Below are 25,179 nucleotides of genomic sequence, written 5' to 3' on the forward strand. Positions count from 1 at the left end.
TCATTTCTCTACAGATCAGTTACTTATTATGGGTGTGCATATCCTGAGAAGTGCTGTGTATCCATATTTCTCTAAGGCACTGCTACCACTGTGCATAAAATTAAATCAAATGAGGTAATGTGAAGTGTAATGGTGGCATTATCACTATTTTTAACAAGCATTCTCTATTCTATTTCCAGGAGAAATTCTTTGCCTTTGTTAGCAGACACTTCTACCATCTTATATTGGTATATAATAAAGACACAGATTATCTTAGGAAACACACCCCAATAATTGAATTTACATTCTGCAACAGGGAAATGTGATGTTATTTAGCACCTTCTGAAAGTACCAGATGTTATCAATCAAGATGGAGGAGCAGCATTGTTTATTTGTTCAGTTTCGTAGTCATGAAATCCAATAACTAGAGTGGCTGTGCATTATATTATATTGTCTATAAACTCTGTTAGACAAAAATGGAAGAAGAGATGAACATTATGGTGAAGTCCAAATACACAAAAGAAACAATTTTGAATATGTAACAATTAGAAATAACTGAAGTGATACTGTTTTAATCTAATTTAAACATCACCTGATGTATACATATATTGAAACATAGAGTAAACTTTTAATATAAATAATAACATGTCTTTCAGATAAAAAATAAACTTCATTTAAATTTGCAAAAGGCAAAAGAATGCATTTTTAAAATATTTTAAACTCTAACTGAAAATCTCAGGAAAAGAAACAAAAGTTAAAATTCAACCCTACAAGAATTAAGGAATAATGAACTGAATAATGATGGTAACAGGAAATAATAATTAATGGAAATAAATAAAATACAGAATAGGAATCAATAGAGAAAACTGAGGAGAACCAATGTTTTTCTCTTGGGGGAGAGATATATCAACAAAATGAGCTAATGTTTAGCTACAGAGACAAAGAACAAAGAAAACATGACAACCACTAAAATTATACTTGAGGAGAGGGACATTGCAACTGACTTAAAGAAGTGTAGGGATTATGAGGAATGCCATGAATAGCTGCATGCAAACATGTCACATACTTAAGATGAAATATAAAAATGTCCAGAAAGATACCACTACTGAAGCTTTGTCTGGAAACCAAGGCCACAGACAGTCCTGTCAATGCTCTCCTGCATCCACCACTACAGGAACAAATAAGCTCCCCAGGACTCTAAATACCGAGAGGTGAGCACTCTGCTAACTCCTAGGAAAGCATAGATAAGTACAACTGAACCAAACACGATATTTGTTCTTTGAGCTCTTGAATATGACCTGGGTTCTTGTACATCAAAGCAAAATTTGAAGAAATATGTGTTATATCTTTGTGCAAAAATACAAAAGACTTACTTCCCCCCAGTAGTTCTAAGCTAAACAAAAACAGAACCTGTCCGTTTTAGGCTTCCTTTGGAAGGCCAAGACCTTTATACACCTACAGTGTCTACAGGTCACACATACAAAAATATAGATAGGTCTTATTTAATGAACCATTTCAACTCATCCCTGAATGCACATTTTCTCTACAGTTGCAAAGATTTGTAGAGTTACTGGGTCCAACTAATTACATTCTATGTCTTGGCCTTATATCAGAATCAGAGTGTTATACAACAACCTTATAGCACAAACTAGATTGTTTTGTTCACTGGTTAGTAGTTGTAAATAGAGACATGCTGTAATCTTAACTGTATCTTGATCAATCATTAGTATTACATTATAAAACGATCCATCATTAACTTGAGGCTCTTTTTTGAGAAATGAATAACATTAGGTCTCATCATAGATGAGTCTGTGTGGATTCATTTCTTTAATAGTTTCTTGCTCATCCTCTATTATCCCTTTTCAAAATACCATGCTATTTATTTTAAATTTATTCCAGTCAATTATCATCGAGCTGACCAATGCCTTATATCATGTCTGACACATAGATGATAGAAATTTGCAGTGCTGAGCACTCGCTCTGTTTTCTAACAACTTCGGCTCCTCCCCTCCTCTACTCTGTGGCTATTGAGGCTTCTAGGAAAACTAAAGAGGCTACTTCCTGATGGAACTCGCTGTCAAACGCTTCCCCGTTATGTTTTCTAAAATCAGATTCCTGCAACAACAACAAATCTTATTTTCTTGTCACATACTTGACTGTTGCCCACCCAGAGGAACGGTTTTATTATCCATTTATTGATGTGCCATGTAAGCAATGATGAAAAGCCCACATAAACTCTGACATAGCCTGTCATCTTGTAAGCTTATAGGTAGTTATCGTTTTGCACAGCCCAATGTTGCTGGCAACTCTGCATTTCCGCTGCCAGGGTGCTAGCAAATGTGTGATGAATGTGGCTTTGATGTGCCTTCAATCCAGGGTATCTCTGATGGGTCTCTGGCTAAAACACTTTGTCTTGAGATTCAGCTTGAAGCTTATTTACAGAACAATATTCATTCCCTGTGTCCCTGCTTGCAAATGCTTGATTTTGTATTCTCTTCATATGTTTCTGTATAGTTTAAAAAATGCAGCACACTTGAATTCTGCTGTGTGAAGCCGGAATCATTATTTTTAGAGAATGGGATCTCAACAAAAATGAAACCCAAACCTCTTCAGTGAAAACCATTATAGTGCATCTTCAGATGGCTGCCTTCAGCCTGATGTCATGAGGTGGCAATAAGAAGCAGTGTGAGCAAAAGTGTGTTTGAAAATATTCATCTTTTATTAAGAGAGAGAGAGAGAGAGAGAGAGAGAGAGAGAGAGAGAGAGAGAGAGAGAAAGAGAGAGAGAAGTTTACATCTGCTTAGAATATACAGAAAACTGAAGTCATATTCTTGGTCAACTGAGTTCTGCATCCCCATCAATGAATATGTTTAATTTATACATGAATCTATTATTCACATGTAGGCTATTGATTTGGTTTTTAGAGTCATTGAATAAACAAAGATGTTTTAATTGACTGTTTAATTAGACTTTTAAGAAAAAGATTCCAACTGCCTTAAGAACTTGCACTGAAGGCCACTAAGATGGTGCAGTTGGTAAACATGGTTGCCACCAAGCCTGACAACCTGAGTTTGATCCGTGGAAGTGCATGACAGAAGGAAGAACTACTTCCCACAAATTGTCCTTTGATATCCATATCCATACTGTGGCACGTATGTAGGTGCATACGATAAATAAATAAGTATACATTTGTTTAAAACTTTTGCTCATACGTAGAAGAATTTTCCATTATTTTGACACAAATTGTAGGATTAAAAATTGGGTTCCTGGGGCTGGAGATGGCTCAGCAGTTCAGGGTACTGGTTGGTCTTTATGAGGTCCTGACGTCAATTCCCAGCAACCACATGGTGGGTCACAATGGGACCCAATGACCTCTCAGTTATGCTGACATACATGAAGACAGAACACTAATATACACTAAATAAATGAACTTTAAAAGAAAAGATAGAGTGCCCTAGTTTTCCACGCCCAGTCTTGGTGGTGTAGACAGCTCATACATATAGCAACAGTAAACTTAGGACATTTGCTGAGGCCTGTATTCATGCCTCAAGACTCTACAGCAATTATTGATGTTGCACTGATGTCATGGTAGTAGCTGATACAGCTCTGGACATCTAGGTTTTGCTTATGGTACATACTCTGAAGACCTGGACCTAGTTAATGAACAGTTACCAAGGGACCGATGTTTCTTCTGACACTCATTTTACTATGGTTGAACTGCCCTGTGGTTTCTATTATAGATCTGAACTAAAACAGCTACCTAAGGATTCACCAACTTGCTTTCAACAGATAAGAGAGCCTATTCTTTCCACCCACTGTTCATAATGGTTGTTGCCTCAGCAGCCCTTCTGTGCCGACCAACATGGACAATGGAGGCAGGGCCTTCCTACCACTCCACAGATTCTCTGGCCTCTCAGACAACTGAGCATTTGAATTGCAAATTTCAACATTTTAATTCTAGTCCCTTGTCATATTTATTTTTAGCTCTGATATCAACTACTTTTCTGATACTTCAAATCTTAAAAGGCTTACATTTTCATTTTTTTAATAAAAATCCTTAATTAATCTTTGCAAACACTCTTCTTAGTTTTTACTTATTTCATTTAAATTTATAATAATATAGGTACATCATTTAAAATCCAAAAGTAAATTTCCATGTGCTATAGCTGACATTTCCCATAGGAATGGACAAATGCTTATGAGGAAAAAAATGAGCCCCTTAATATATTCTAACATTTCTATGAAATAAGTAATAAGATCTGGATTCTTATTTACTTTTGCCTTTTCATGATTAAATGTATTTGCCTTTCAATATCCCTTCTAAACATAATATATGCACAGAATTTTAAAAGTCAGACAGAAAAAGTGACTGTAACTCAGTTGCTAGAGTGCTTGCCTTGCATGCACAAAACCCCAGATTCAACTCCTCACATCCTATAAATGAGGCATGGTCTGTATGCTTATAATCTTAGTACCTGGATGGTGGAAACAGGAAGATCAGAGTTCAAAGCCATTATTTCAATACCTAGTGAATAGCTAGCCAGCCTGGCTACACAATACTCTGGCTCAATTAAAATCAAATAGCCAGAAAAAAAAATAGCCAGAGATTATTACAGGGAAAAAAAAGCAAAAAAAACAAAAAACAAAACAAAACAAAAAAAAACCAGAGACATAATCCTGTATTAAGTGCATAGGACAACTATAATAAAGGTACTATAATCTGGTGGTTTTAAAATCAGAAATCTATTCCCTCCATTTTGGGGGTAAGTTTTCCAAAGCCAAGGTGTTGCCTGAGCCACACCGTCCTTGAGTTCTCTAAGAAAGAAATGGCCCCCACATCCCCCAACTCACTAGTGTTGCTGGACACCATTTGTGATGCTTGGCTCCGGGACTCATTACTTCAGCTGTGCCTCTGCCCATCCAGGTACTCTTTTGTTAGTATGTGTGCCTTTTCTTCTTATCAGAACATCAGCCATTTTCACTCTAGGTGACCTTATCTTAACTACATACACCCACCCAGGCACTAAGTCCAAGTAAGGTCATATTCTAAGGTACTAGGATGTAGGACATCCGCGTGAAATTTTAGGATACAATCACAACACCTTCCAAATACAGATTTTATTATCTAATAAAAGAATGCAGTGCATTCTGATTAACTCACGACCTTCTCTGATCGCTCCTGCTTCCTTCCTACCATTGCATCTCAAGCATTCATCTCTCTCTTTTTTGTGACCCTCCGAGTTTAAGCAAAGTCGCTTAAACTGTGTAGGCATGGCTTTGAATCTACACGTAACCTGAAGAGCACCTAGTGTGCGCTCAGCTGAAAATAGGAGCTGCACTCCCTCCCAATCCATCAGCAGCTAGTACTTCGGCAGGGAGTTGTAGGGCCCAGTTGCCCTTCCCCAGTCAAACACTGACTGTTAGTGGATCCAGTCTTAAGTGCAGCACTGTTTCAGGCTACTGAAGGGCCATGACTGTGTTGACTGTGCCATGCCCAGGAGTCAGCACTTTACTGTCCCTCTCTCTGTCTTCTGCTCTTACAATTGTTCTGCACCTGAGCTTTAGGCGTGATGGTATAAATGGTCTGCATAAGGCTGAGCACCCAGACATCACTTATTCTTAGCACTTTGAACAGCCATGCCTCCCTGCATTCACCCCTGTCACTGCAAAGCGAAGCACCTCTGATTAAGGCTGTGACTGGCATCTGTCTACAGGTAAAGACATAGATATTTAGAAGATACCTTGGCACCATAACAATTTAGTTAAACAACAGTAGTAAGTTCACCCCTAGGGTCTTAACCATGGAGGTTTGACTGGTTTTATGATGTCATATATAAAAAATCCAGAAATAATAATGGACTATCCCATAATAGTTGAGCTGCTACTGGGCTGTTGGGCGTATCTTATCTGGAAGACTGATACTGTAGTTCAGGGGATTTGCAGCTAGGTAAGACCATTACTGCATTTTCTCCAAATCGCCTACTTAATTTCCAATTTGAGTTCTCTGTACACTATAATTAAGAAACTCCAGCACTTGGAAAAGTAAAACAGAGTGATGATAAGTTTGAAGCCAGCCGAGGCTTCATGAGATGACTGTGTATCAAACTAAAAGGACAACCTTGCTTGTGGAACTCCTTCTAACAGTAACTGAAAGCCAAGGTTATGAGAAATGGTTTTTATGCTGTGCTACCTGGCACAAAGTAAGTTTGTTGTAACATTGGTCCCTACATACATTGTTTATTTTATTTATTTTATTTATATTATTTTACTTTTGATTTTCAATACAGGGTTTCTCTGTGCAGTCCCAGATATCCTGGAACTCTCTCTATAGTCTACAGTAGCTTCAAACTCAGAAGTTCACCTACCTCTGCCTCCTGAGAGCTGGGATTAAACGTGTGCACCACCATGCCTGGCTCTGTTTATTATATTTCTTCCAAACATAAACATAATCCACCACAGTATTAAGGGTTTAAAACAGAAAGTGATAAAATGTAACTGGTTTGGGTAAAAATGGGATTTTTGAAGAGACATTTGTAATGATACCTAACCCAACTATGAGGCTATTAAAGCAATAGACTCCAAAGAAATGGGAATTTCCCCAGGAATCTCAAAGGGGGATAAGAAAAAGATACCAACCAAGGGGAGAATTTGTCTTCCAGAAAGATATCTCAGGAAGTTCCATTTACTGCCACACCACTAAGAAGGAAAGCCCAATAGTGAGTCAGTAGTGGGTGGGACCACATTTTGATGATGACTGTTTAGATGGGCATAGCCTTCACCCTCTATTTAGCTCTTAATCTCACACAAAGACAAACTCACTGACTTTGGAAAGAGTGAACTTGGAATCACTTTCCTGTTCCCCAGATGGCCATATAATCAATCCCCTTATATGTGCTTTTCACTATTGAATAGAAGATAAAGAAAGGGGCGAAAAAGAGGAGAAAGCATCGACTAAAACTTGCAAAACAACTGTCATTATTAACAACATACCAGTTTTTGTAGATAATTAAATTTAAGAATGAACAAATTGAGGCTGCTCCAGCTTGAGACCCATGCCACGAGAGGGAGCTCACCCCGATACTGCTTAGAGGGCCTGGAACAAAAGGCTGGATAGCACAAAGACCTAATATAGAACCAAAGATGAGTATAAAATATCAATTAAATATTTTCTAATAATATTCTGTTGCTCTTAGGGCAGATCCTAGCATAATCATCATCAGAAAGGCTTCACCCAGCAACTGATGGAAACAGATCCAGAGACTCATAGCCAAGCATTAAGCAGAGCTTGGGAAATCACAAGGAAGGGGTCAAGGAAGAAATGATTGTAGGAGCCAGAGGGGTCAGGAACACCACAAGAAAACCCACAGAATCAACCAGCCTGTACTTATAGGGGCTCATAGAGACTGGATTGATAATCAGGGGGCCTTCCTGAGTCTGACCTACGCCCTCTGCATATGCATTATGGTTGTGTAGCTTGCTCTTCTTGTGGGACTCCTACAGTGGGAGGAGGGGCTGTCTTGACGTTTTTGCCTGCTTTTGGGTGTCTTTTCCTCATACTGGGTTGCCTTGTCAAGACTTAAGATGAAGGGAGGTGGCTAGACTTATTGTAACTTGATATGCCATGTTTGGTTGATATCCTTGGAAGTCCTGCCCTTTCTGAAGGGAAATGGAGGAGGAGTGAATGCAGGGGAAGCTAAGGGGGAAAGGAAGTAGCATAACATGGTAAGGATGTAATATATGAGAAAACAAATTAAAAACTTAAAAAGAAAATAAACAAACTGGAAAGGTATGGTGTTCTACTCCTTGAAGAAAGCTAAGTCAAAAGGAAAGATCCAGAGGGTCCTAGAAATCTACAAGTAGAACAATATGATAGGCAGATTTGGGCCCAGGGGTCCCGCTCAAACTAAGGCACCAGCCAAGGACAATACAGGAGGTAAACGTTAAACCCCTTCCCAGATCTAGCCAATGGTCAGAATATTCTCCACAGTTGAGTGGAGAGTGTGATACGACTTTCTCACATACTCTGGTGCCTCACATTTGACCATGTCCCCTGGAGGGGGAGACCTGGTGGCACTCAGAGGAAGGACAGCAAGTAGCCAAGAAGAGACTTGATACCCTATGAGAATATATAGGGGGACGTAATCCCCCTCAGGAACAGTCATAGGGGAGGGGAATAATGGGAAAATGGGGGGGGGGAGGAATGGGAGGATACAAGGGATGGGATAAACATTGAGATGTAACAAGAATAAATTAATAAAAAAAATAATAAAAAAAAATAAAAAATAAAAAATAAAAAATAAAAAATAAAAAAATACACAGAGAAAACAGACCATACTTTTTTTCAATCTTTGGACCTCTTAAAATATAGCAAAAAAAAATTACAGAAGTCTTCAAGATTTCTCTATGATTCCAATCTTGCAGCAGAATTTTAAATCAAAGGGAGATAAAGATGCAAATTCTCAGGAGCTGGAAATATAACCCAGTAGTTAAAAGCACTTGTTCTCTCAGAGAACTTGCATTCAGTCCTTAGTGCAGACATAGTAGGTCACAACCATCTATAACTCCAGGTCCAAGTGATCCATACATTCTTATGACTTCCATGGGCAGCAAATACTCATGTGGCACACATACAAACATGTATGCAAAACACTTATACATAATTTTTTTCGTTTTGTCATGCTGTTTAATCTAGCATATCACCATGAAAGGCTTGAAACTGTTTCCCCAGCCTGTCTCCTAAGACCACTTCACCCACTGCTCTGTTTGGCAGCTAGCCTCTCCTCTCTCTCTCTTCAGCAACGGTGAGGTGGATTCCTTTTCCTCAGGGAAGAGAAATCCATGGTTTGTTGCCCTTGCCAATAACAAAAAATGTTGGAAAGCTGAGTGGCAAAGCTATTGCCATTGGCACCTTTCATATGAACCACATAAAAAGAGCCAGGATGTCTCTCTCTCTCTCTCTCTCTCTCTCTCTCTCTCTCTCTCTCTCTCTCTCTCTCTCTCTCTCTGTTGGTGATTACACCAATTCTTCCCAAATTACCACCTCCAGTCACCATACACAGGTTCCCAGTGTCAAGCCTGATGGAGTCAGTTGTTTTGCCCATCTCCAAATCAATATGAATGTTTACCTTGATGATGGGATCAGGGTAGCAAATAGTGTGAGCATCATGGGTCACCAGATGTGGGATTCCCTTTGTGCCCACAAAGATCTTCCTCACTTTGCACAGCTTGGCCTCATCGGGTGTAATACAGTGAACAGCAAAGCACCCCTTGGTGTCATAGAGCAGCTGGAAGTTCTCTCCAGTCTTGTCAATGATGATGACATTCATAAACCCAGCAGGATAGGTAATATCAGTCCTGACTTTGCCATCAATCTTAATGAAGCGCTGCATGCAAATCTTTTTTTTTTTTTTAACTTCATCTCCAGTCAGGGCATACTCAAGTCTGTTCCTTACAAAAATTGTCAGAGGCAGACATTCCCTCAGCTTGTGAGGACCAGTTGATGGAGGAGGAGCAAACACGACAGTCAACTTATCCAGCATCCAATGTTTTGAAGCCACTACATGCTTCAGGTGTTTCTTGGGACTATGTATGAGCCACGGCTATACTGGGAACAGAAAGATCCATAAAATGTTTTTTTTAAAAAGAGAGATAAAAATTCTTGTAAGAGAACAGAGAAACTATAGAATAGGAATATATGTGTAGTTCATAATCTCAGTGTGTGAATGCTGAGTTAAGTACCTGTTAGCAGATTTGTGAGGGATTCCAAGATGGCGCCGACCAATAAGCCATGTATCTGATCTACTCCAAGGAGACCAGGGATATAAGTGGAGCCACAGATTGCTGGACTTTGAGAACTGTAGGATTCCTCCTTCCACACCACCCCAAACTGCGGAGGTCACCCGCCTAGGCCGAGTGGAAACACAGGCGGCGGGACCCAACAGAGACGGCTAAAGTGGGTCTGCAGCTCGCTGGCCGTCCGGGGCCCAACCTAACACCGATCACAGCGGACTGAGCCTGCAAACAGCGGCAGTGAGAAATCAGCTTGAGCTGCTTCCACAGACCTATCTGGAGACGTGGGTCTTGCCTACAGCGATATGGGAAGATCTGGTTCCACGGGCGACCGCCAAAGCTCTGCAACCCTATTGTTCCTAGCCTCCCAGCCGCAAGGCACTGGCCCTGTACTCCCCGAATGGGAGAGCCTATCTGGGGCTCCTGTCCCAAGCAAGGCAGGCACTCTCACATTATCAAGAGATGAGACGTGGGTGGGTGGTGTTTGCAGTGTCTAATGGCTGACCTAGAGCGTTAGTGGAGCATCCTAGCCACAAACAATATAAAATATCTAGGAGTAACTCTAACCAAGCAAGTGAAGGACTTATTTGGAAAAAACTTTAAACCTCTGAAGAAAGAGATTGAAAATGACATCAGAAGATGGAGGGATTTGCCTTGTTCGTGGATCGGGAGAATCATCATAGTAAAAATGGCCATTTTACCAAAAGCAATTTACAGAGTCAACACAATCCCTATCAAAATGCCTACAAAATATTTTGAAGATATTGAAAGATCAATTCTCAAATTCATATGGAGAAATAAAAAGAAAACAGAATAGCAAAAACAATCCTATACATTAAAAGATCCTCTGGAGGAATCTCCATACCTGATCTCAAGCTGTACTACAGAGCAACAGTAATTAAAACAGCATGATACTGGCAAAGCAATAGGCTGGTGGATCGATGGAATCAAATTGAAGACCCAGAGATGAATCAACACACATTTGCTCACTTGATTTTTGACAAAGAAGCCAAATCTATTCAATGGAAAAAGGATAGCATCTTCAACAAATGGTGCTGGTCTAATTGGATGTCTACATGTAGAAAAATGCAATTAGACCCTTATTTGTCACCATGCACAAAACTCAAGTCCAAGTGTATTAAAGACCTCAACGTAAAACCAGAGACATTAATTCAGTTAGAGGAAAAAGTGGGGAAGAGCCTGGGACACATAGGCACAGGAAACAACTTCCTGAACGGTACACCAACAGCCCAGGCCTTAAGGTCAACAATTAATAAATGGGACCTCATGAGGCTGAGAAGCTTCTGTAAGGCAGGAGACACTGTCAGTAGAACAAAGTGACAGCCTACAGACTGGGAAAAGATCTTCACCAACCCTTCATCTGACAAAGGTTTAATATCCAAAATATATAAAGAACTCAAGAAATTAAACACCACAAAACCAAACAACCCAATTGCAAAATGGGGCTTGGAATTTAACAGAGAATTCTCAACAGAGGAATATCAAATGGCTGAGAAACACTTAAAGAAATGCTCGTCCTCATTAGTCATCAGAGAAATGCAAATCAAAATGACACTGAGATTCTATCTTACACCATTCAGAATGGCTAAGATCAAAAACTCAAATGACACCACATGTTGGCGAGGATGTGGAGAGAGAGGAACACTCCTTCATTGCTGGTGGGAATGCATACTAGTACAGCCACTTTGGAAAGCTATCTGACGCTTTCTCAGAAAAATGGGAATAGGGCTTCCTCAAGACCCAGCTATCCCACTCCTTGGAATATACCCAGGAAATGCCCTACCACACAACAGGGACATATGCTCAACCATGTTCATAGCTGCTTTATACATAATAGCCAGAACATGGAAACAGTCTAAGTGTCCCTCAGTAGAAGAATGGATAAAGAAACTGTGGTACATATACACAATGGAATACTACTCAGCTATTAAAAACAAGGAATTCCCGAAATTTGTGGACAAATGGATTGATCTAGAAATTTTCATAATGAGTGAGTTCACCCAGAAGCAAAAAGAGACAAACGGTATATACTCACTTATATTGAAACACTAGTCCAAAGGATACGTACCATGAAAAACTTTACTTACCAAGAAAGTGGGTCAAAAAAGAGGACATCCTATTGAGACTTTAGGCAAGAGTAGCATGGAAGAATGGGGAAATAGTAGGATCCACAGGGTCCTGGAAACCTACAAGAAGAACTTTATGACAGGCAGATCTGGATCCTGGGGTCCTCTTCAAACTAAGGCACCAGCCAAGGAGAATATAGGCAGTAAACTTCGAACCCCTACCAAGACCTAGCCGACGAACATGATATTCTCCACCGTTGAATGGAGAGTGAGATCTGACTCTCACAGGAACTCTGGTGCCCCTTTTCTTACCACGTCCCCTGGATGGGAAGGCCTGGCGGCACTCAGAGGAAGGATAGCAGGTTACCAAGAAGAGACTCGATATTCTAAGAGCATATATAGGGGAGGAGGTCTCCCTCAATCACAGACATAGGTGAGGCGAGAAGGGGGGAAGTGGGAGGGAGGGAAGAATAGGAGGAAACAGGGGAAGGGCTAACAATCTAGATGTAATATGAATAAATTAATAAAAATTAAAATTTTTTTTAATTAAAAAAATGTGCCTGTTAACAGGCTCTCTCAATTTCTGTGAAATCTGAAAGGACAAACTCAGCGAATAGCCCAGGCTATATTAGAAATAGTAAACTGGACACAAGACTGAAAAGGAGAGTAAAGGCTTAAGACCGAGTCCATGTGTTGTGTTTTCTGGCAATCTAAGGGGAAATACACCATTGCCCTGGATATTACAACTTTGAGGTCAACATCCTGAATGGAAATACAAAAAATGAGATTGGATAGTTGGGGAGGAAACCACATTGCAACCCTGACTGCATAGCATTGCCGCATCCCACAGGTTGCTGTGGCACTGAAAAAGGCCTTTACGGTTATTCGCTCAGGTCTGATTACCACATGATTAGGTAGCTCATGAGCTATGGATCACGTCTAGAAGGTTGTGACTTTAGATGGGGCTGGTGCACAATAAACAGATGATTCTGTTGCTTTTACCCATCAGATTTGGACAGCTTCCTCGACAACATTGTAGAAAACTTCTGATCCAATTTGGATCACCATTTCAATCTCCTATTAAGCCTGGAATATCTCAACATTTAGAAACTGAACCACAAATGTAATCGCTAGATTGCTTAACCACTCTCTTCAATTTTGGGGGACCCATTCCAAGGAATTATTTGCCCCAATTGAACCTGAAGAAACCTTAAGAGAATGATGCCCCATTCCCTCAAATGGGGGGCAGGGGAGTTGTATAGGTTGCTGTTTGCTCACTTGATCTACAAGTGCTTATTCTCATCAGGAGGTGGTCATAAGTCATTATTGGTCTTATACAGAGAAAAAATGAGGGGAGATGCAGGAATGTCTCTCTTTGCCTTTATCTTGCATATGTAAGCAACGAGATAGGAGTTGAAAGGAAAGAAAGGGAGATTTAGGAACATAGAGAGAGGATAGAACAAAAGTTAGATGATTGAACCTACTCTTTAACTCCAGGCCTTAATTGTTACTAATAATGAAGGTTATGTCTAAATCATTGCTATAGAATTTAGTATACTGATACAAAACATGAACATGTCAAATACTTGGCAGATTTTAACACAAAATATATATCCTAAGTCTAACAGATAGATATGACTCTATAGCTATAAGGGGTAATTAGTTGAATAAGGTCTTCAAAAGCCTCAGAGACACACAGAATATGGCATTTAAAGTTGTTCTTACAATCCTAAATTTCTTCGACAACAAGACAAGTTAACTCCTGACAACACCCAGCCAACCTCAAAGATGACGAGCATCAAAGAACCTCCTTATGGAGATGGCTTCAAAGGTGGCAAATCAGCCACTGGGCAAAATGTCCTTGTTCCTGCCACAAACAGAATCTGCCTAAAAATGGGCAACTTAGATGCAGGCAGAGTTGACAGCCGTACTCTGCCAAGTCAGGGTAAGGAAGATCTCAATAGTCCCTGCCCTGCGAACAAGTCTGAGAAAGATATTAGGCCAGAAAGCTGAAGATGAGGCTCCAATGTTATAAAGTGTATTGGGTGGCTGGTCAGGCAGTAAACTGTCATAAGTCAATTTGTACATTTTGGAAGCTGCTAACCCACACTGCTGGTTCACTCAGGCATTTAAGTTTTATTCCTTCTCAAGTCTCTGAGAGGCATTGAAGACAAGACAGTATAGTTTTAAAACCAAGCTTAGTTGATAAGAGGACAATATCATCTTAGATTAAGATAAAGAAGTTATGCTATTAGAGTTGAGATAGGATAAATAGTGAATTTCATTCAGAAATTTAGACCCAACAAGACAGGAAAGACACTTACTTCAAACGGGATGAATGCAGATGGCCAGTTCACTATGAATGTGACATGTATAGAACTCATTATTCTCATGATTGTCACATGGTTCTCCCTGCTGTATGTAGTTTGTTTTATATATGTATAAAAAAAAGTATAAAAAAAAGAAAGAAAAGACTATAACTATATACCAAGAGCTATAGTTGATATGCTCTGTGGATATAATTAAAAGAATAGATGGGGCTGGTGTACTGCTTGCTGAAGACAACCCTTAGATGGACCAGAGCAACAATGCCTTCCATTAACTGGAATCCTGGGAGATTCTCCATGTTGTCATCCTGTACATCACCCCTTCTACTGCTCTACTTAAAGGCCCAAGCATGTTGAACACCATCAATCTGATCAGTGTGGTGACTTTTCTATAGTAGAGACAGTAACTAGAAAAATGAAAATATGAGACACAATCATGTCACAGTACAATTCCTAGTTATTTGTTGAGGAAATAAAAGCTTCTTCATGAAATTCTCATAAGACAAAGAGCACTGAAAGTCCTTTCTAGTATTAAAGTTTCCAGGCAAATGTCGAGGAAAGAACTTAAAGTTTGCACCCCAAATGACTGTACCCCAAAACGCTTTAAATATGTCTTGTACACAACAGACATTAGACCTCAAGTCATTGGAATAGTGTAAATCTTCAATTTGAACAAATGTTCATTGAAATATGAAAATATAATCAGTTATAATGCAAAGCAAGAAATTGTTTTGATCCTATGTTTATGCTGTTAACTATATATGAAACACAGGATCCATGAAAAATATGGCATAAGTCAATAGAATGCAGACAGAACCTAAACAATATAGCATCTTCTATAAAATCATATTATCTTGGACTGAAATTTTAAGTTTGTGATTTATGCCTTCATTTTTTAATTTACAAATTACACTGTTATGTCTTCCTCATGGGCTTTTTGAAAAGTTTATATAAAATAACTTCAGCATGCTTCCTTGCATGCCACTTAATAGCTCACACTTGTCAAATCCTTCCCCAAATCTCTAACCACGCAAACGAGTATCAAGAAATTATTTGAATCTGAAAACTCTTATCATCACACTGCATGCCGATGGGCCTTTTGTACAATAGTGACCTACTAATTATTTCCCAACAGGTTGACCTGAACCCTGAAGGCTTCTCTTTGTGAAGTTGCAAATGACCTACAGTATCATTATCTTGTGCTGTATCTGCAAACAACCTGAGTGATGATTCTACTGTGACTTGTGAGTTGAAAGGAAAGTACAAACCTTCCTCAGGGCTATCCTAATTCAGTGATGCGTATTTATATAAATAAGACGTGCGTGATGTGAAGCTGTAAAGTTTCATCATCCAGTGTGGTTCTTTTATGTGGCATAAAAGATCTAATCCCTGTGGGAATCACAAGGTCCATCCAATAAAGTATAAAAGACTATAAAGTCCGTGATGTGTGTTAAGGAAGAAAAATAGCAGGCTAGCTTAGCTAAGTAAGTTTATTAGGGAACTCATTTGCATTTGCTTCCTCGTGGAGGTAATAGAAGATAAATTATATAACCAACACAACCAGGGGTTATAAAAACCCATGTCGTTATTTATGAATGCCTTATTTGAGAATAGTGCCTTTAAGTGCTCTGATTTCAAAGTGTTACTGAATGAAAGATTGTAGTTGTAGGCTTGACTCCCTACACCTGATAAAGCGATGCCAAGGAAAGAGGAAGTTGATAAGAAATAATGGAGCATCATCTACGTTGTGAAAGTTTGATTAGCGTGTAGCATGATCTGCATGTAGAAGGGAGCATGTGATTTATAAAGTGGGAAAATGATAATCTGTCTTCTCGGGAAATTTAAAGGCTACAAAAGCCAGAGCTAGAGCCATAACAGCAACCAGGCAGCTAAGGATTCCATGGACATGCAGAACCTAAGAAGAAGAAAATTCATAGCCACAGCCAGATGCTTGTTCTCCATACGTATTTCACAAGTGGCATGCAGCCTTCTGAGATAGAGCCTAAATGACTTTCATCTCCTGCATCCCATAGCCTTACTTAGGCTCTCCTTTTACACAGAAGGCCAATATTATGACTTGTTTCTAATGGATTGGATACGGTGGGTGTGATAAAACGTCATTTGCACAGTCAAGTTATAAAAGGATGCCATTTGTCTTCCTGACACTCTCTTAGACTCCTTTTATACACACTTGAGTGCAAGGCCCAAGTGGCAACCAATGGCTTTTACAGGGCAGCTAAGCCATCAGTGCAACATGCAGCAAAGAGTTAAATTCGTTCTACAGCCATGTAAATAGGCTTTGAAGAGGGTCCTCACCCAGTTAGGTGCCTATGGAGCAGTTCCCAGTTAACGCCTTTCTGAATCCTTGTCAGAAACACTCAGGCAGAGTGCAGCAAATTCATATCAGAGTCCCTGGCCACATCACAGAATGGCATAACAGCCTTGTGTGGCTCTAAGTCATTGCATTTTGAAGTAATTTGTTTGGCCATGTATTGTAGTTAAAACCTATGATATCAAGTCCATAAATTTCATATTGAGAACAAAAATTACTTTGTTTGAAGGTAATTTCCAGCTTTTTCAGAGGCAACAATCACCCAAATGCAGCTTTTCTACACGGACTGTGACTTCATTTATCCAAGTTGAATTACTTTATTAAATATCGTTGGAATAATGGTGAGTTGACTGCTATCTGCAGAGGGGCTGGCTCAAACATAGGTTCATCTTCATTTAGATGAGTACTTCTCAGCCTCCCTAGTGCTACAACCTTTTAAAATATGTCCTCATGCTGAAGTGACCCCCACCCATAAAAGCATTTCATTGCTACTTCAGAACTAATTTGCCACTGTTATAAATCATAATGTAAATACCTGATATGAGATCCCTGTAAAAGTCATAAAATACCCTACAGTGGTCAGCCATTTGTCCTCTGGGTCATAAAATTCCTTTTGTAATGCCTTATTTGGATTTTTGGTACATTAAAAAAATGCTTGAAATCAAGTCTCATAAACATGAAAGGGTAAATGTTTGACTTCTAGTTTATTTTTGGGATATCCACTCGCCTTTGGTCACATACACAAGTTTCTTGTCATTATTAGAGCTGTGCCACTTATTGTCAGTTTGTGAAGTTTTTTTAAAATCTCAATATAGTATAAAAGGAGAGGCTAGCCAGTCCCTCAATCTCTGTTCTATCTGCTCTATCTTTATCCCTGCACATCTTGTAGGCATGGTAAACTTTTGATCAAAGTTATTGTGGTTGGATTGGTGTTCTCCTCGCTCCACTAGGAGTCTTGTCTAGTTATAGGGTCTTCTCTTCAGTGTTCTTGGCCTCTGATACTAGAAGTCCTATCTCTTGAGTCCCCTCGTATCCTCCCAGAAGCCTTCCCTGTCTTAGGTCTCCAGTTTGCCACAGAGATGACCCTGCCCACAGTTTCTCTGTTCTCGGCAGGCCCTCTGTCCTATAGGCCCTGCTCTCCCCAGGTCTGATCTGCACCTTCATTTCTCTCTGTGCTCCCTCTGCTACCTTGTTCCCTCTCTTCCACCACTATTTCTGTCTGTTCTACATCCCCGTCTGAGTGGGAGTTAAGCATCCTCCCTTGTGTCCTCCTTGTTATTTGTCATCTTTGGATCTGTGCGTTGTAGTATGTTTATCCTATCCTATATGACTAAAATCTTCTTATAAGTGAGTAAATACCGTGGGTCTGGGTTACCTCACTCAGAATGATATTTTCTAATTCCATTTACCTGAAAAAATTTCCAAGACCCACCCCACAGAAGAGAGCCAACCCATGACACTATTAATACTACTCTGCTATGCTTGCAGACGGAGCCTAGCTGAGCTGTCCTCTGAGAGGTTTCACCCAACAGTGGTTTGAAACAGATGCTGGGACTCACAGCCAAACATTGGGTGAACAGTAGGGAGTCTTGAGGAAAAAGTTGGGGAAAGGAGAGAAGGACCTAAAGGTGATAGGAGCTCCACAAGAAGGCTGACAGAGCCAACTAACCAGGGCTCAGAGGGGCTTGGGGAGACTGAAGGACATGCATAGACTGGAACTAGGTCCCCTACACAGATGTAGCCAATGAACAGCTCAGGCTCCATGTGGATCCTCTAGTAAGGGGAGCAGGGGCTGTCTCTGTCATGGACTCTGTTACCTGTTTTTTGATCACTTCCCCTTAGGAAAGATTGTATTTCCAGGCCACAGAGGAACTGGATGTGCTCAGTCCTGATGTGACTTAATAAAATGGCATTGGGTGGGGCTCTCCTTTTCTGAGGAATAGGAAGGGGAGATGAAGGAAGAGGGCAGGACAGTGGGACTGGAGAAGAGGAGGGAGAGGGCTACAACTAGGGTATAAAGTGAATTAAATAATTAATTAATTAATTAATTAATTAATTTTTAAAAAGAGAGGCTATCATATGCAAGAACTAGAGTTATCCCCTGTGTTCAATACCCAGGCCTTTTATGATCAATAAACATGTCCAGAGATTCTGCTATGTGCAGAGAGTGTTCTACTTGCTCAGATAAAGCACAGCACTCTGCCTTTCTGGGAAAACAAGCAACATAACCAATTTGGAAACAAAAGAAATTCTTCCTATCAAGACTGGATGTTCAATAGAAACACCTGGAATGTCCAAAATATGCATTTCCCATGCCAGGTGCCCACACAGAGAAAACAAAATTCAATTGGGACACAGCCTAAAATTAAAGGCTTTTTAAAAAAGCTTTCTGGGGGATTGTAATGGGCAAGCAGGATTGGAAATCAGCGATTTAGCACAAAGCCCCTGCTAAATTATCAAGAATTATAGAGGCTTATTTCAAGTGACATAGATAATTAGTGTTAATGCCAGGACTACATGATGAATCCTCTGATACGGCAGACTTCACTGTTCAACCACTGAGTTTCTCTGCATGTATTCATCACTTCAATCATTCATCAAGCAAGAAAATCATAGAAATTCTTCAATATAAGAATGACCCTATATTGTTCATGGGGTCTTATTACCTTCTACTGACAACTCTGAAATGTATCTGATCTAGAGCAGCAAGCAGCAAAACTTGGGTGGTCTTCTGTGAATCCCTTCCATCCACCTATCCGTGAAGTTGTCCCTTGTCTTCACCTAAAAAGCCAAAGAACTAATGTATTGACAGACTAGGAGTGGGAGCCCTGGCTACCTATTGGCAGATGGATCTGCCATATTGTAGATAGATAAGACTTGAGGGACAGAATGTCAGTTCTGCAAAGGCTATAACAGCTTCTTCATTGGTCCTTTTTTCCAAGATTTAGGGCCCCCAAAGAGGTAGTATCAGTAGAGGCAGAAGCAGGGAAAAAAATGACAAGTTGACAAGTGTTTTTCCATGTGAAATCTGAGTCTTATAAAATTTAAGTGAAGAATTATGCATATAGTAAAACAGATATGAGGAAACACTGTTTAACAGGTTAGATTTTCTTTTGTGAATTTGCTGTTAACAAATCAACATCTCACGGTCAAGCACTATGTTATTGGAAGGATGAGGCTTCATGTAGGAATTTCTAAGACTAGCCTTAATGCTCAGAGGGCAGAGAACATGGACTTTTGTCTCTTCCTACTAAATGTGTTCAGAGGATGACCTTGGTGGAGACTCCTAAGAGGATGGAGAGAAGATAAGGAGCATCACACCCATTTTCTTTCTAAGATTTCATTGAGCACACCTACAGAGTAAACAAAAAAAAATGTCCCCCTTCTTTTTGTCTGACTATATGCCTTTTGATGCTCTGTTTAGAGATCAAAAGCAGAAAATATTTTCACTGGAGGAAAAAAAGTAGAGTAACAACTTCACTCTTAAATTTTCCTGGGGAATGTTTGCAGAAGCTTTGACTCTACACAACGTTGTCAGTTGGTTTCACTTGTCTCTGCATAATTTCTCTAACCATCCAATATTCATGCACTCTCCCAGGCTTCACCACCTTAGAGTCTCTGGATCCAGAAAAATATGCTCAAGGTTCTGGACAATGAAACACAATGGCCTAGGTTGTGCAAGACCCTTGATATGATCCCCAAGACAGCAAAAGAAATATCGAAGTCACAGAAGTTGCATTTTCATCCCTTCTTGCTGTCCCTGGCAAGGCAGTCACTTGGCTTGCTCAACAATGTATAAAAGCCTATATCTGTATCCAGTTTACCTTAGAGCTAAATCAAGTTCACACTAAGACATGTTCTGTAAGCTTATGGAATAAGTGGCCAGGACCTGTTGAAAGAACTGGACTGACAGAGTACGCCATAAGCTTTTGTTATAGATCATAGTGATTTTTGACTTCAGTAACTTAATCCTTAATTGTTCTTATGATTTTGATGTACATATGGACCCTGTTAGTTCTATGTACTTCCTGGGAGCCTTTTCAACTGTTTTCCTATGATATAAAAAATTACACATGCTTCCTCCAACTGCCTCAAGATTACTGTAAAGTGATTAGATTTTTCTCTACCTTTCAAGCCTAAAATATACTTTCTTCCTTTCTGTACCCAAGAGAAGATCTTCTAAGACATAGAAAGCTATCATTGGCTACCTAAGGCTATTTGAACCCACATATTGTAAAACTTACTCCATCCCAACAAGGTTTGACCTGAATGTTCCATGAAAAAAAGAAAGAAAGAAATGGTGGGAACACAATGACAAGCAACACAAAGTCACTAAGTAATTTCTTAAGACAAATCCTTTAGACAAAATCTAAAATAAGACAGAAAATGTAACTAGATACACACAAGTATATGCTTATAAATCTGACTACACACTGTAGGAAAAGTATCAGGTTTACGAGAATATGTAGAGGTCTGCCTGATTAACAATGAGAAAGAAAGAAAGAAAGAAAGAAAGAAAGAAAGAAAGAAAGAAAGAAAGAAAGAAAGAAAGAAAAAGGAAGAAGCATCCAAGAAGGAAAATTATAAATTATACTAAGTGTAACTTCTCAAAAAAATGTATTTTCTCAAAAATATTGGTCTGAGTACATGTATTGAGCTATATTCCCTGTGCTGTAACAAAATATCTTAGGGTAGGCACTGTCTTGAGGGATGAATGTTACTTAGCTTACACTGTAAAATCTGATGGTCCAAGCATCATGGCACCAGATCTGGTGAGGGGGCCACACTGCCTACGTCACTTCATGGGAGACTGTATCATGGGGAAAGTGCACAAAGAAAAGCAATATGGTAAGATGGGGAGCCAGAGAGATGAGGAGTCAGGCTTTCTTTGTCTTATATAACTGTCTGGTGAGAACACATTCCAATCTAATGAGAACTACATTGATTCCTTCCATAATCCATGGGCTCATTGTCCTAAGGACTTCCCCAGTCCATCCATTTAATGGCTCCATTGCATCATTGGTCTACAGAGACCCATGTTTATAACACATGGACATGTGGGGCATAGTCCTTATATAGGTGACAATAGCATGTAAATTTTATGTAAATGAGCCAGACGTCGTAGTGCATGTCTCTTGCCTGAGAGCACAAAAGGTGGAAGGAGGACCAGAGCTTAAAAGCCTTCTCCACTACACACAAGTTGGAGGAGAGCCTGGCCTACATGAGGTCCTGTCTATGATTGTCTTAATCACTCTCTCTTCATTAAAATGCTCATCCAGTGAGAACTTAATAGATGGATACAACAAAATATGATCCCATCCACTCTCCCATTTTCTCCTTTTACTCACCCAAACTTCTACTCCGTTCTTTTTCCCACACATACATCACCCTCCCAAATTCATGTCTTCTCTTTTATTTTGAATGACCTACTATGACTAATTAATGATAGTTACATGTGCATGCTTGCAGAGCTAGCCACTGGGGTATGAGAACTGACTAGACACCACATCCTAAAAGAGGAATGATTCTTCCTTCATATCACCTAAGTAAGGAGTGGGGCAAGTAGGAAGGATGGTTAGCTTTGTTTAAGATTGTAGTCTGCGGTAATCTGGCTAGACTCCAGTGCATGGCTCTATGTCTTGAGTATAAGAACAGCAAAAAATGGGCTTGGTGGATTAAAAATGAATAAATTGCATGACATTGGAGGGGTTAGAGATGTGGAAGTACATGTGTAAAGATGTAGAGGTAGGAAATGTCCAAAGTATGCATTATAAAATCTCAATGAAGAAAAAGGTATTAAAAAGAATGTAGTCACCGTAGTACAAAATAGTTCTCTGTTTTGTAACAACAAATATAACTATAGAACAAAACTAATTTTCAGAATAAATAATGACTTACAATAAATAGAGTAATTAGAATTAAACACATTTGTTATACATTTCAGTGGAAGCATAGTGCATGAGATTTATTTGGCTGGCAATCTACCCTTATGACTATTCTAATACTCTTAGGCAATTTGCTTCCAAAATTAACAGATCTATAAAAATAAAGCCATCATTCTGGCTCTTCCCTGGTGTACCTGCTCAAGAACCCACAAAACCCCCTTAGTTCAGAGCAAGCCAGTTCATTTTACAAGAGACACACAATTTCCTTTAGAAGGTTTTGGGATCCCCAGACTCCTTTGACCTGTGAGAGAGTCAAGCCTTCCTTTGGACAATTCAACCAATTACAAAATAAAGAAGCTGCCCAGAGGCCAATGTTGTTCAGTCCTCTCTCAAGTATGATATAAAAATAACTGTTTAAAAATGCACTCTCATTCTTCTTTTGGTCTTCAATGCAAAATTTCTCACTTGAAAAACCTAAGGCTCTAAAAAATGTTTGAAGTCCCCTGATGTTCTCTGTTTACCAATGATAAATCTTTGATTGCCAATGTTTCGTCTTTATAAAGAACTCGAATGAGAGATCATCAGGCAGATCGTGTATCCAGGGACAAGATTTTACTTCTGAAGGACTGAAAGAGATGTAAGAATTTTATTGTGACTGTGAATCAAATCATTCTAAGAGCTGTATTTCATTCAAGGCATCATGGTGTTTTTCTGTGACTAGAAATACAGAGACAAATTAGTGTTCAAAAAATTATAAAATAGTAGGAGATGAACAGAAGGCCAAGAGACCACGTGATACTGACTCTTCTGTCTGATTTTCCTGAATGATCTGAACAAAGACACCACATAAGAAAACAAGCTCTCCTGGAGCAACATGTGAAATCTATGTAAAATGAGGATGAACAACCTATATCAGAACCACATACTACAATGAAAATTTCCAATTATTTTATTGTGTGTATGCATGCTTTGTTGAACATAGATGTGTGTTCCACATGCATACCTGGAACCCACAGAGGCCGGAAGAAAGCATTTAACCCCCTGGGAACTGGGGTGACAGACAATTGTAAATCACAGTGTGGGTACTTGGAATTAAATCTATGTCACCCAAACCAACAGCTAGTGCTCTAAACTACTCAGCCATCACTCTGGCACCTACACCACTTAGTGATAAATATTTGAAGGACTCTAACTCAATATAAAACAGAGACATATGCCATCCTGTTGTAGCACTATTCACAATCCAAGCTACGAAATCAACTTGCATGTCTATCAAATTGATAGAGTCAGATAATGTGATGTGTGTGTGTATGTGTGTCATTGAGCCTAAAAGAGTAATAAAATGATTTTATCTGGCAGAAAATAGGTTTAACTGGAGATCACCAAATTTTATAACAAATTTTACTTAATAGCAAGTCTGTTTCAACTGAAGATTTGTGCACATATAAAAAGATGTGCCTTCAAGTCAAATATATCTAAGTAAGGCATTAAAATGATACGCCACAAATAATATTTCTCAAAGGTTATCTCAAAAACTCAAGTCTTTGATTTTATTAACCTCTGAAGAAGAAAGAGAAAGGGGGCATCACAGGGACCTTTGTTTGAAGTTTTAATTTAAAGACTTGTTTGTTTTCCTAAAGTTCAGAAAGACAATTTCTACCGTCTTTCCTCCATACTTTATAAGGGTCTTCTATGGATAATATGGAATGACTATTTTTTTGCACAGTAAGAGAGAGAGAGAGAGAGAGAGAGAGAAATTTTGTCTTGGTTAACATTTTGAAAAGCAATTGGCTCCCAAGGAGCATGTTAGACTTGTTCAGAAAAGGGTAGTAAAGTCTTCAGTGTCTGTTATATACAAGATCATGTCATTTGCAAAAGTATTTCACTTCTTTTCATCTGTATCATTTTTATTTCTTACCTTTTTTCTAGCTAAGACCTCAAAGCTAATAATGAATAAAGGTACATAGAGAGGGTGAACTCTTGCCTCTTTCCTAATTTCTATGGAAATGTCTTCAGTTCTCCTAAATTCAGTGTAATTTTGGTTATAATTCTCAACATGATCTTAAACCAGAACTACAATATTACCCAAATATACTGTTTCCCAGCATATACTATTTAAAGACTACCCTAAATTAATATATGACAGAGATAACCTGATTGCCCATGTTTATTGGAGCAATGTTTACAATAGCCAAGTTATAGAATCATTCTGAGTGCCCATCAGCAAATGAAAATGTGGAGCATTATTAAGTCATGAGGAGGAATGAAACAGGTCATTTCCAGAAAAATGGATTTAACTGGAGACCATCATATTAAGCAAAGTCTATCAGTCTCAGAAGTACAAATGCCTCGTGTTTACATTCATTTATACAACCTATATTTTTAAGGATCCATAAACTCCATCTGTGTGTGTGTGTATGTGTGTGTGTGTGTGTGTGTGTCTGTGTCTGTGTGTGTATGTGCACACTGGAGAGAAAGGAAAGCCTATGGAAAGAAAATAAAAAAGACCATGGTATGGGGCAGTTCAGTGTCATCAAATCCATAATATAATTGAAAGAATTCATCTTTATGAAGGTCAACATTATGTCCAACAAACAGACATCAATTAAACCCTGAGTAATGATAAAGATAAAATGATGGGTGTTTTACATAAACAAAGAAAAAGAAAGAAGGAAAAAATGGAGCTTCCCAGATCATCTATTCAGGTCAGTATTATAAAGATAATATAGGGCTCATCCATGATAAATACAAATAAAATTCAAATCCCTGAAGACTGAGGA

General features: G+C 39.1%; 1 protein-coding gene across 1 annotated transcript; it reads right to left on the reverse strand.

The window, feature by feature from the left end:
• Window positions 1-8,771: 8,771 nt before the first annotated feature.
• LOC127192846 (40S ribosomal protein S4-like) lies at window positions 8,772-9,518 on the reverse strand. Its single transcript, XM_051150195.1, has one exon. It carries the CDS (start codon window positions 9,516-9,518, stop codon window positions 8,772-8,774), a length of 747 nt encoding a protein of 248 aa, XP_051006152.1.
• Between the last annotated feature and the right edge of the window lie 15,661 nt (window positions 9,519-25,179).

The sequence above is a fragment of the Acomys russatus genome, chromosome 8, assembly GCF_903995435.1.
Source record: "Acomys russatus chromosome 8, mAcoRus1.1, whole genome shotgun sequence".
Lineage (NCBI taxonomy): Eukaryota > Metazoa > Chordata > Mammalia > Rodentia > Muridae > Acomys > Acomys russatus.

Coding starts and splice junctions, on each gene's coding strand:
- LOC127192846 (XM_051150195.1), bottom strand. CDS start 9,518: ATGCTGGATAAGTTGACTGTCGTGTTTGCTCCTCCTCCATCAACTGGT.